Genomic DNA, 12,776 nt, shown 5'->3' with positions numbered 1-12,776 from the left:
TTGGTCTTTTAGAAAAAAACATATGTGGAAGGGTAGAAGTTTTTTTTGTTGTTGTTTAAATTTCTTTTTAAAAAATTTTTTATAGAGATGGGGGTCTCGCTATGTATCCCAGATTGTTCTGGAACTCCTGGCCTCAAGTGATCCTTCCACCTCCTGCCTCAGCCTCTCAAAGTGTTAGGATTACAAGCATGAGCCACTGGGACTGGCTCATTGAAATTTTTCTTTCTTTCTCTTTCTCTCTCTCTCTCTTTTTAAAGACAAGATCTCGCTCTGTGGCCCAGGTAGGCAGGAGTAGCCGGATCATGGCTCACTGCAACCTCGTACTCCTGGGCTCAAGCGATCCTCCTACCTCAGTCTCCTGAGTAACGGACTACAGGCACACCACCCCACATCGCTAATTTTAGTTATTATTTTTTTTTTTTGTAGAGAAAAGAGACAGAGTATTGCTCTGTTGCCCAGGCTGGGGTGCAGTGGCATGATCATGGCTCACTGCAACCTCTGCCTCCCAGGTTCAAGCGATCCTCCAGCTGTGGCCTCCCAAAGTGCTGGGATTACAACCGTGAGCCACCGCGCCGGCCCAAATTTCTTAAGTCACCAGAGTTCCTAGGAAAAATCCCATACCTGAAAAAGATAGAAACTGACAGGAAGGATTTGAGATGCTGACCTGCTTCATATACACTCCTTATTAAAACTGGATAACAATGCACCACCGGGGAGGTGAGGAGGGATAGGAAAAATGAAAAGAGAAAATCAGCGCATGCGTACTCTGAACTTGGAGTAGCCAATCCCAGGGGATGCTTTAGGCGGGAAAGTCAGAGTTTCTGCCTCCATTTTTAGAAGGTTCTGTCCCTGGAGCCTGGACTGATAGACCCCACATCAGCTTGGCTTATCCCGCCTACTGTTCTGACTTCTGATTGGCCAGATGGAGTTCACTAACTGCCCTGATTGGTCCATCATCCTGGCGCAGTGACATTGCAGAATATTTTCTTCTCCTCCAGCCACACTTTGTCACCAACTGCTGCCAACTCGCCACCACTGCTGCCGACCTCGCCACCACTGCTTTGTCTCTGAAGTAGGTTCTCTTTAAGGGACACCCTAGATGGGCTAATCGGGGCAGATAGAAAAGGAGGAAGCCTCTGTAGGGCCATCAAGTGCTTGGGGTTCCGAAAATCTTGAGGACTGAAAGACAACTAATACCTTTCAGGACGATCATCATGGAGGATCCTCCCACCTAGGCCTCAGGTCTACAGGCCTGTATCATCCCGCCCCTGGTATTTTTTTTTGTTTATTTTAATAGAGACGGGGATTCGTTATGTTGACCAGGCTGGCCTCAACTGTCTGGGCTCAAGCAATCCTCCCACCTCAGCCTTGGGACTACAGGCACGCACCACCCCACCCTCACTAATTTTTTTTATTTTTTATTTTTTTAGTACAGACGGTTTCGCTATGTTGGCCAGGCTGGCCTCTGCTGCCTGGGTTTAAGCAATCCTTCCGCCTCGGCCCCGGGACTACAGAAGTGCACCATCCTGCCCGTGCTTTTTTTTTTTTTTTTTTTTTTTAAGTAGAAACCGGGTTTCACTATGTTGGCCAGGCTGGCCTCAACCTCCTGGGCTCAAGCGATCCTCGCACCTTGGCCTCAGGACTACAGATGTGTGCCATTCCGCCCCTGCTAGTTTTGTTGTTGTTGTTCTTTTTAGTAGAGACAAGGTTTCCTTATGTTGGCCGAACTGTGCTTGACCTCCTAGGCTCAAGTGATCCTCCCACCTCGGCCTCAGAACTACAGGCAAGAACCACCTCGCTGATGTTATTATTTTTGTTGTTATTATTAGTAGTAGAAATGGGGTTTTGTTATGTTGGCCAGGCTGGCCTCGACCTCCTAGGCTCAAGAGATCCTCTTGCCTCGGCCTCGGGACTACAGGCGAGCACCACTCCACCCCCACTAATACTTTTTATTTTATTTTATTTTTTTTAGCAGAGGGTTTTTCTAGGTTGGCTAGGCTGGTATCGACCTCGTGGGCTCAAGCGATCTGCCCCCCTTGGCCAAAGTGCTGAGATGTTACAGGGCTGCACCACTGCCCCCAGCTAATTTTGTGTGTGTGTGTGTGTGTGTGTGTGTGTGTGTTTTGTTTTGTTTTGTTTTGTTTTGTTTTGCGGAGATGAGGGGTTTGTTATGTTTCCCAGGCTGGTCTCAACCTCCTGGGCTCAAGAGATCTGCACGCCTCGGCCTCCCAAAATGCTGGCATTACAGGCATGAGCCACTGCGCCTGGCCAATTGCTGCAAATTTAAACACCCCACATTTTCTCTAAGTGATGGCAGGCTCTTGTAGTCTCAGAGATTCTAGCTCTCTTCCTTCTAATAATTTACAAATAACCCAGTAATAGCTTCTAAATCTGCTCATATTAGTGAAGGTCATTTCTCTTCAACAGAACAGAACCCCCCCATCCCTCTGCCTGATCAGATCCATCACCAGAGAGACCACGTTATGTCTGGGACTCCCTTCCCTCCCTTTATTTATTGAGTGGGGGTGTCAGAACACCCCCACTCAATAAAATTACACAGTCACATCCCTGCCTCCCCAGCAAGGGTATGCACATCTTTAAGGGTAAGCCTAGCCCCAGGGAAACTACTAACAACATTAGCCAACCCCCTCCCAAAGACTCAAGGCTACTAGGAAACCTGTCATCCCCAAGCAATACTTCTCCCGGAGACTCCAGGCTCCCTGTTTTCATCTGACTTCTCTCCATGTCCTTACCCACGGACAGATAAGCCCCGAATGGAGAAATGCAACACCTAATTCCAGGTGACTGAGTGTGGCCAGCCTTCACTGATTTTTCCCTCCATAGGACCAAGGGTCCTGTGGCTAGAAAGTCTCAGGCTGTTTCTCTTGCAGGTCAGACTGCTCCTGGTGCCATGAACGGAGACGACGCATTTGCCAAGAGACCCAGGGATGATGCTAAAACATCAGAGAAGAGAAGCAAGGTAAGGTGACCTGGAGGGGGCATAGCAGTGGTCCAGGGGACAGAGTAGGGTGACCAGGTTTCTGAGGAGGGGAGGACAGAGGTACTGGGGACAAGGAGCAGGGTCTCAGGGGATATCTGGACCCTTGGGAGCCTCCCACCTGAGTTCTGTCATCACCTAGCATCCCTGGAGACAAGTCTGTGACCGTGCACTACATTTGGTGACTCTCAGTGCATTCTGGAAGGTGGGAAGAGAGCCAGCCAGCAGCATTAAAGCCCTACTGTGTGGCAGGGGAGAAGCTAGGGAAGGTCCCCATGTTCTGTCAGTTAGCCATGGCATCAACCAGGACGGATTATCATCCTCACTTCCCAGATCCAGCACACAGGAAGTGGCTCCAGCTGAATGGCAGACATACCTAGCTGAGTCACTGCCAAAATTTATTTTTTTTTTTCAGGCCTTCGATGATATTGCCACATACTTCTCTAAGAAAGAGTGGGAAAAGATGAAATACTCGGAGAAAATCAACTATGTGTATATGAAGAGAAACTATGAGACCATGACTAAACTAGGTAACAGAAAGTTCTAGGTACAGACAAGTCTGGGGACACATGAGCATCCCTTTTCCTGCTTTGGCTACTTCTTAGGCTGCAGAAAGTACCCCACATTTTCCTTTTGTGCAGGGAAAAATCGCAAGACAGCTTCTGGGTGTTCTGCTCTTCTCTATCCTGTCAGAGCAGAGGGCAGGGACTGGCCGTAGTGGAGCTTGTACCTGGACCCTGCACTTTTCTCTCCCTTCGGCGTCTGTTCTGATGAGCCCAACTGTCTCTGTGGCATTGCAGCACACCTCCCACCCTACCTTCCTCCTCTCGGCTTGTCTCTTTCTCTCTCTCTCCCTTTTTTTTTTTTTTTTTTTTTTTTTGAGTCAGAGTCTCACTCTGTCACCTAGGCTAGAGTGTAGCAGTGCAATCATAGCTCAATGCAGCCTCGAACTCCTGGGCTCAAGCAATCCTTCTGCCCAGCCTATGGAGTAGCTGAGGCTATGGGCACATGCCACCATGCCCAACTAATTTTATTTTATATTTTGTAGATATGGAGGTCTCTCTATGTTACACAGGCTCATCTTGAAATCCTGGCCTCAAACAATCCTCCCGCCTCAGCCTCCCAAAGTGCTGGTACGACAGACATGAGCCACTGTGCCAGGCCTAAGTTTGTCCCTTAAGGAATAAACATTTTGCTTCTTTCTAGGTTTCAACGTCACCCTCCCACCTTTCATGCATAATAAACAGGCCACAGACTTCCAGGGGAATGATTTTGATAATGACCATAACCGCAGGATTCAGGGTGAGTAGATGGGAAGTGGCTGGAAAGGTCTCCTGAAGCCCAGTTGCTTTTCAGCTCAGCTACCTGGGAAAGATCCTCTGGCATTTGTTCCCTCATACACATCAGGGTTGAGTGAAAAAAAAATTGCATACAGAAAGTTAACTACAGAGGCCATTCATAAAATTCTAAAACATGCAAAACAGTAATATGTATTTTCGTGGATAATAAGTAAATGCTAAATGCATAAAAACATAAATGCGAATAAAAAGGCATCAAATTGAGAAGACTGGCTGTAAATGGAGAAGGAGCGGGGGCAGGGATTGGTGAGTGCTGCACAGCTTCAGTCATGACTTGCTGATAGTGTGTTTTGTTTTGTTTTGTTTTTGTTTTTGTTTTGAACTGGAGATTTGCTCTTGTCGCCCAGGCTGGAGTGCGATGGCACAGTCTCAGCCCACTACAACCTCTGCCTCCCGGGTTCAAGCGATTCTCCTGCTTCAGCCTCCTGAGTAGATGGGATTACAGGCGTCTGCCACCATGCCCACCTAATTTTTGTATTTTTAGTAGAGACGGGGTTTCACCAGGTTGTCCAGGCTGTTCTCAAACTCCTGACCTCAGGTGTTCCACCCACCTCAGCCTCCAAAGTGCTGGGATTACAGGTGTGAGCTACTGCACCCAGGCCGTTGCTAGTGTTTCTAACATTCTGAATAAATAAATCAGATCTAACATAGTCATGGGGTAATGTTGAGATGCGACTGAGCTCAATATTATTCCCCGTACTTTTCTGTGTGTTTGAAACATTTCTTTTTTAAAGGACATGTTGTTCTTCCTAAACACTGTTAATCAATCAAAGGACAGTTAAGACAATTTTAAAAGTGAAAAATAAAAAGAAAATATTAAAAGTGTAGATCCGCCAAAAACTTCCAGAGATTGTTTCATTAACAGCATGTAGATATTGGATAAATATCTCAAGAGAGAGGGTGATGAACACATTATGTAATAAAGATCGCTGTTTCTCCATACTTTATTAAAACCAAATAGTCTTCTGATTCCCAAACAACCCCAATTCTCTGTGATGAGCTTGGAAGTGAGTTTGAAAGAGTGATCCCTCATCCAACACACAGAGAGCTTTCCCAATTGTCAGTGAGCGGAGATAACGTAGGATGAAAAGAAGACAGGTTCTTGGGTAGAGATCTTTGTGCATTTCAGGAATATAAAGGGGACGTATGTGTTTACTTGCTCTTCTGCTCTGACAATACAATCATAAGACAAGGTCAGAGTGTCTAAACTGTCTTCAATATACCCATTACTCGCCAACTAAACAGGCCAGAATCAATCATCTCCCACAATCACTATAAGAGATCTGAAAATCCAGTGCTTGAGTATCTGCCAAGTTTTGACATTAAAGGAGTGTCTTTATACTGAAAATATTTCAGAGCCACTGGACTAAATCATCCATGGTTCATCACACATTTAACAGCTTAATTCACATACCATAAGATTCACCCATTTGAAGTGTACAGTGATTTTTAGTTGTTGCACATCTTGAGTGGATACAGTTCAGATTCCCAACCAATCAACTTAATTATTTGGGAAAAAGTAAAAGATATGTAATGGAATAAGATGAGACTGTGATGGGATTTAACCCCCATTTGAGAAACCATGAGGTGGAAAATTCTGAATTGGTGCCACAGGTAAATGAACCAACCATGACTAAACATAATTCAGAAGCAAATCTCAAATAACTCCTCAAAAATGAGTGGACTCATAACCCTCTGCTGCAGAATGCCCTGATGCTACAGAAGTCTCTCTAGAGTTTGGAAATCTTTACCAACAAAGAAAAATTCTGATGTATTCTCTTTCAGTTGAACATCTTCAGGTGACTTTTGGCAGGCTCCAGAGAACCATCCCGAAGGTGAGTACCTCTCAAATCTAAAGGACCAGAAAACCTTTTTCCCTTCATGGATGTGAACACTGATAAGACAGGGAGAATATCAAAAAGGCCCTCATTGCCTCTTTCTCCCCATATCTATCACAACAACTTATGTAGCACCGACGGCTTGATAACACTAACAGTTGTGATCCTTAATACTTCTTTTGTTTTCATAGTGATGCCAGATACTATTTTAAGCAGTTCACATGGATTAATTAATTTAATCCATAAGAAGACCTCTATGATGTTGTTTCTGTTATTACCTCCAAATAGTAATGAGTCACACACTTCGGTTGCCAAGAAGAACTTGGCACAAATCTTCTAAGTTATCGGAGCTCCAGATTCCTAGTCCATGAAATGGAAGTAAAGAATCATAGTTCATGTTATAGACCATAATTATCAGCAAAATAATAATAAAATGAGGCTTTGGTGGTACAGAGATGTTAAAGAATTTTCCTGGGGCGCAGTGGCAGTGGTAGTCTAATCCAGAGCTCCAAGCCATTTAAAGCTCATTCACGTTTGCATTTGTTTATGAAGTTCAGATGTTGCTCACTAGGGCTTCACCCCATAGGGCCTACTGGTGCTTCCATTGAGACACCCACTCTTGCAACAGGAAGGACCAGCTGGCCTCTCTTCTATTGCCGGGGCCACTCCCATGGCTTAGGAATCGCTTTGACTGTTGGCCCCTCCTTGAGCTCCTTGAGGGCTTTGTCTGCACCTGGGGCACCCGAGAAGCCCCATTCCCAGCCCTGGGGATCCCTCAGAGGCCCCTGAATAAATGATTCCGGAAGTGCAGATTCAGCTCTGGTTTAGAAGGTAAAGGGATCTGGGAGTTGGGTTGCCAGTATGGAGAACGAATTAAAAGAAGGATCCAGAAAGGTATTCAATGTTATTATTATTACATTTGAACAATGTTCACAAGCTCAGAGAGGATTTTCCCTTAGTCTATTTTACATGTATTATTCACTATTTCATAAGTGAGGAAGCTGAGTAAAAAGTAGCTTAAGGGCCGGGCGCGGTGACTCACGACTGTAATCCCAGCAATTTAGGATGTCGAGGCGGGCAGATTATGAGGTCAAGAGATCGAGACCGTCCTGGCCAACATGGTGAAACCTCGTCTCTACTAAAAATACAAAACTTAGCAGGGCGTGGTAGCGCCTGCCTGTAGTCCCAGCTACTCGGGAGGCTGAGGCAGGGGAATCGCTTGAACCGGGGAGAAGCAGATTGCAGTGAGCCAAGATCGCACCACTGCACTCTAGCCTGGTGACAGAGCGAGACTTTGTCAAAAAAAAAAAAAAAAAAAAAAAAAAAAAAAAGTAGCTTAATATTGTTGGTCAGTGACACATCCCAATGTAACAAGAATTGGTATGGGTACCACCTCACTGAATTCCACATTCAATGTTGGTGCCTCGGTAGGGTAGTATGCCAGATCTGGTACTGCTTTCTTTGCTGCCTAGATTAATTTCAGCAAACCATTTCTTTCCCTCTCCCTTCCCTGTATTCATCTCCCCATACCATCTTGTTCAGCAGTGTTTTGTCCCCTCTCTATGTTTTTACATGTACTCTCCGAGCAGCTGTCTACAAGCTTATATGGGATCCCTTGTATTTTATAGAAGTTCTTCCTTTTGTAGCCCTTGTGAATTCTTAGAATGCTATTTTTCTCCAAATCTTCTGTGTACCACACTCTCGATTACATGGAGATTTCTGCTGTTTGCACGAATGTCAGTCTTAAAAGAGTGTGAAGATAAGCATTCTAGCCCTGGAAACTGCATTCATTTAGGCCATTCCTTTTGCTTCTAATCTCCCAGGTTTCTCTTATTTAGGCAAGTGTAACTCTCCCCGTGTTGTTGAGAACATTGATTAAGGTAATGCATGTGAAGACGCTTTGTAAGCTCTAAAGCACTATAGAAGTGTCACTGATACTGTTTATCTGTAACCTTCACATTATAAAGATCATGCCCAAAAAGCCAGCAGAGGAAGGAAATGATTCGAAGGGAGTGTCAGAAGCCTCTGGCCCACAAAACGATGGGAAACAGCTGCGCCCCCCGGGAAAAGCAAATACTTCTGAGAAGATTAATAAGAGATCTGGTAAGAGGAATCAATTTGGGAACAACCCCTCTGGCTTTTCTGGCTATGTTCAGGTGTGTGGAATGGGTGTGTGGCATGGAAACCAGACAAGCCTGGGTCCAGGCTGGGCTGAGGAGCTCACCCAGCTCCAAATGAGATGTTAGACATGACTTCCAGAGAGGCAGACTGGAGTTGTCATCCCTATAAAAAACCACGTGACTTGGGGCAAGTCTTCCAAATTTTCTCAGTTCCAGACTCCTGGTACATAAGATGGAAATAAGAATCATAGTTCATAAATTGTTTGGAGGCATTAAATTTAATCTAGAAGGCCTGATGACATGAAAGGTGCTCAAGCGATTCTATCTGTGATAACCTGGGATCATATCTTACTCAGCTCAATGCCTGATACCCAATACAGGTGTACTTCAGAGATATTGCAGGTTCGGTTCCAGACCACTGCAATAAAGTGAGTCACCCACATTGTTTTTCGTTTGTTTCGCAGTGTATAAAAACATTATGTTTACACTATAGTGTACTCTACTAAGTGTGCAATAGCATTATGTCTAAAAATGTACATACCTTAATTTTAAAATAATTCATTGTTAAAAAATGCTAACAATCTTCTGAGCCTTCAATGAGTAACACTCTTCTTGTTGGTGGAGGGTCTTGCCTCGGTGTTGATGGCTGCTGGCTGATCAAGGTGGTGGTTGCTGAAGGGTGGAGTGGCTGTGGCAGTTTCTTAAAAGAACACAACAATGAAATTTGCCACATCGATTAGCTCTCCCTTTCATGAAAGATTTCTCTGTAGTATGTGATGCTATTCGATAGCGTTTAGCCACTTTAGAACTTCTTTCAAAGTTGGAGTGAATCCTCTGTAGCTGTGAAAGTTTTAGATGGCATCTACTTCCAATAAAAGGCTATTTCATCTATATTGAAAATCTGTTGTTTGGTGTAGCCACCTTCATCAGTGATCTTAGCTAGATCTTCTGGATAACTTGCTGCAGCTTCTCCATCAGGGTTTGCTGCTACACCTTGCACTTTTATGTTATGAAGACGACTTCCTTCCTTAGACCTCATGAACCAACCTCTGCTAGCTTCACACGTTTCTTCACCTCTCTCAGCTTTCATGGACTTGAAGAGAGTTCGGGTCTTGCTCTGAATTAGACTTTGGCTTAAGGGAATGTTGTGGCTGGTTTCATGTTCTATCCTGATCACTCAAACTTTCTCTATTGCAGCAGTAAGGCTGTTTTGATTTCTTATCCGTGTGTTCACTGGGTATTAGTATTATTATTTCCTTCAAGAACTTTTCCTTTGCATTATATACTATTCTTTTCTTTCAAGAACTTCTCCTTTGCATGCACTGCTTGGCTGTTTGGTGCAAGAGGCCTAGCTTTCATCCTGTCTTGGCTTTCAGCATGCCTTCCTCACTAAGCTTAGCCATTTCTAGATTCTGATTTAATGTGAGAGAATGTGACTCTTCCTTTCATTTGAACAGTTAGCGGCCATTTTAGGATTGTTAATTGTCCTAATTTCAGTATTGCTGTGTCTCAGGGAATAGGTAGGCCCAAGAAAAGGAAAACAGACAGGGAAGAGCTCGTCGGTGGAGCAGTCAGAATACACACAACATTGATCAATTACATTCATTATCTTCTCTGGGTGGAGTTCCTGTTACCCCCAAAACATTTGCACACAACGGGGTGACTATAGTCAATAATAACTTAATCGTACATTTAAAAATAACTAAAAGAGTGTAATTGGATCTTTTGTAATACAAGGATAAATACTTGATGGGATGGATACCCTATTTTCCATGATGTGATTATTATGCATTGCATACGTGTATCAAAATATCTCACGTACCCCATAAGTATGTACACCTACTGTGTATCCACAAAAATAAAACAAATTATTTTAAAAGACTAAAAAACAACAAAAACAATTGCAATAATAACATCAAAGCTCACTAATCACAGATCACCATAACAGATATAATAATAATGGAAAAGTGTAAAATTGGTGAGAATTCCCCCCAAAAAATTACAATATCTGCAAAGCACTATAAAAATGAGGTGCCATAAAACGAGGTATGCCTGTGTGCCCTTAACAAATACATGCTGAATGAAAGGAGGTATCGGTGAATGTTCCCGTAAGTGAAGAGGTTGGGAATCTAAACCTCACAACGGAAGGAGCCAGAAGCTAAAACTTTAATTGGTATTTGTCGTCTATTGGTGTGGGTCTAAGGCCTCAGCCTCTCTAAGCCAGAGAATGTGAAAAACTGGATAAAGAAGGCCCATGGGCACTTGGGAGGGAGGAGGCATCTCCTTTTTTTGAGAAAACAGAGCCTAGCACTCTTCAACGTACCCAACCCTCATCTTCCAACTCTTCTCCATCATAGGACCCAAAAGGGGGAAACATGCCTGGACCCACAGACTGCGTGAGAGAAACCAGCTGGTAATTTATGAAGAGATCAGTGACCCTGAGGAAGATGATGAGTAACTCCGTAAATGAACCTTTGGCTCATACCCCACATCCCTGCAGATGCTCATACCCCACATACCATATTCTGTTATGGTACCGGTATCCCATCTTGTCATTTGTTTCCCAAATCATTCTTTTCTCATAATTTTCTAGTGTACAGCATTGAGGCTGAATGATGAGATTTCCCATGCTCTTTCTACTCCCTACCCTGTATATCCAGGGATCCTCCCTACCCAGGATGCTGTGGGTTCCCAAACCCCAGGTCAGCCCTGATATGTGGCCACACCTTCCTCTAGCCTAGGAATGCATAAACCAGACGAGGAAGTCACTGTGGCATGAGCAGAGGGTTCACTTCGAGGAACCGTGGAAGGCGTGTGCAGGTCCTGAGGTAGGGCAGAATCAGAGTGTGCAGGGTCTGCAGGTCAGGAGGAGTTGAGAGTGAGTTATTGGGCAGTGGGAACTCGCTGTCACTTACTTTCCTTCTCTCTTCTCACCTCGGCCTTGGGGATATGACACATGCCCTTGATGAGAAGCAGAACGTGGTGACTTTTCATGAACATGGGCATGTCTGCGGACCCTCATCATCAGGTGTATAACATGTGAAAGCAAGTGTTCACAACCGTGAAAAGTTGAGCATCATTTTTCTTCATGTGACAAGAGTTCCATGTTAGTGTTTCCGTTGTATTTTCTTACAGTGTGCCATTCTGTTAGATACTATCCTTATCACTGATGAGCAAGACGTATTTAATGCATATTTCGGTTTGTGTACCCATGCACCTACGTCAGAAAACAAGTATTGTCAGGTATTCTCTGCATAGAACAGCACTATCCTCATCTCTCCCCAGATGTGACTACTGAGAGCAGTTCTGAGTGTTTAATTTCAGACTTTTTCCTCTGCATTTACACACTACACCACACACACACACACCAAGTACCAGTATAAGCATCTCCCATCTGCTTTTGCCATTGCCATGCGTCCTGGTCAAGCCCCCCTCACTCTGTTTCCTGTTCAGCATGTACTCCCCTCATCCGATTCCCCTCTATCAGTCACTGACAGTTAATAAACCTTTACAAACGTTCCCCAGTTTTTTGTTCCTCTCGTTATTGTGCACACAGCTCTGTGCACATGTGTGAATATTTCTTTAGAAAGATTCTTAGAAGTGGATTGCTGTGTCAAAGGAGTCATTTATTAAACAAAACCCTGATGAGTGCGTCCTCGTGCTGAGCGCTGTTCTAGGTGCTGGAGAGACATCAGGGAACAAGACGGGGAGATGTTCCTGACCACCATTCTAGAGGAGGATGTTTCCAGTTGTTGGCTTTCTTTGTTTGTTTGTTTGTTTGTTTGTTTGTTTCTTCTGGAGGTGGGGTCTTGCTCTGTCCAGGCTGGAGTGCAGTGGTACGATCATAGCTCAATGCAGCCTTGAACTCCTGGGCTCAAGCGATCCTCCCACCTTCGCCTCCTAAAGTACTAGGATTACAGGCATGAGCCACTGCGCCTGGCCTCGAGTTTTTATTTTGATAGGGACTATACACTTCAGTCCTGGAGCAGGATTCTGCAGCAGGTGGTTGGGCAATTTGGCCTTCGCTCTCTGAACAATTTTCGGGTTCTAGGGCTGGGATGGTCCATTTGGGAGTATGTGGGAGGAGACACAGATGAAATCGTCATCTGGGGAACATGGAGGAATGAGGAAGATGCGTGCACTGTAGACCCTGTGATGGCCAGGGAATAGAAGAGTCCACTTAGCCTCCACGCAGGGGATCAGCGGTGGGAAAGTCCCCTGGACAGAAGCATGAGACTGCCCATCAAGGGTCTCACCAACCAAGGGCCTGGGGGCTGGGGTGGGGACGATGATTTGGGAATGGGACAGTTCTTTCTCACAGGTACCACTGCCCGGTGCAGAGGGGAAAGAGTTGTGGGGAAGGGAAGAGCAGAGGGGAGTCTATTTTAGAATAAAACATTTGTGTGTGAATGGAGACATTAAAGCTCCATTCACAAGCAACGGACTTGAAACACCAGCCCCA

At 44.7% G+C, this 12,776-nt stretch overlaps 1 protein-coding gene across 1 annotated transcript; it reads left to right on the top strand.

Annotated features, from left to right (window-relative positions):
- The first annotated feature begins 816 nt into the window (after positions 1 to 816).
- Positions 817 to 11,833, top strand: LOC129024391 (protein SSX1). Its single transcript, XM_054471402.2, has 7 exons — positions 817 to 1,072; positions 2,892 to 2,980; positions 3,414 to 3,528; positions 4,205 to 4,300; positions 6,142 to 6,191; positions 8,162 to 8,297; positions 10,672 to 11,833. The coding sequence occupies exons 2-7, from the start codon at positions 2,912 to 2,914 to the stop codon at positions 10,770 to 10,772; spliced, it is 567 nt and encodes a 188-aa protein (XP_054327377.1). The 5' UTR covers positions 817 to 1,072; positions 2,892 to 2,911; the 3' UTR covers positions 10,773 to 11,833.
- Positions 11,834 to 12,776: the final 943 nt, after the last annotated feature.

Source organism: Pongo pygmaeus, chromosome X (genome assembly GCF_028885625.2).
Source record: "Pongo pygmaeus isolate AG05252 chromosome X, NHGRI_mPonPyg2-v2.0_pri, whole genome shotgun sequence".
NCBI classification, from domain to species: domain Eukaryota; kingdom Metazoa; phylum Chordata; class Mammalia; order Primates; family Hominidae; genus Pongo; species Pongo pygmaeus.
The sequence above is the reverse complement of the archived record's forward strand: the minus strand, read 5'-3'. Positions and strand labels throughout refer to the sequence as shown.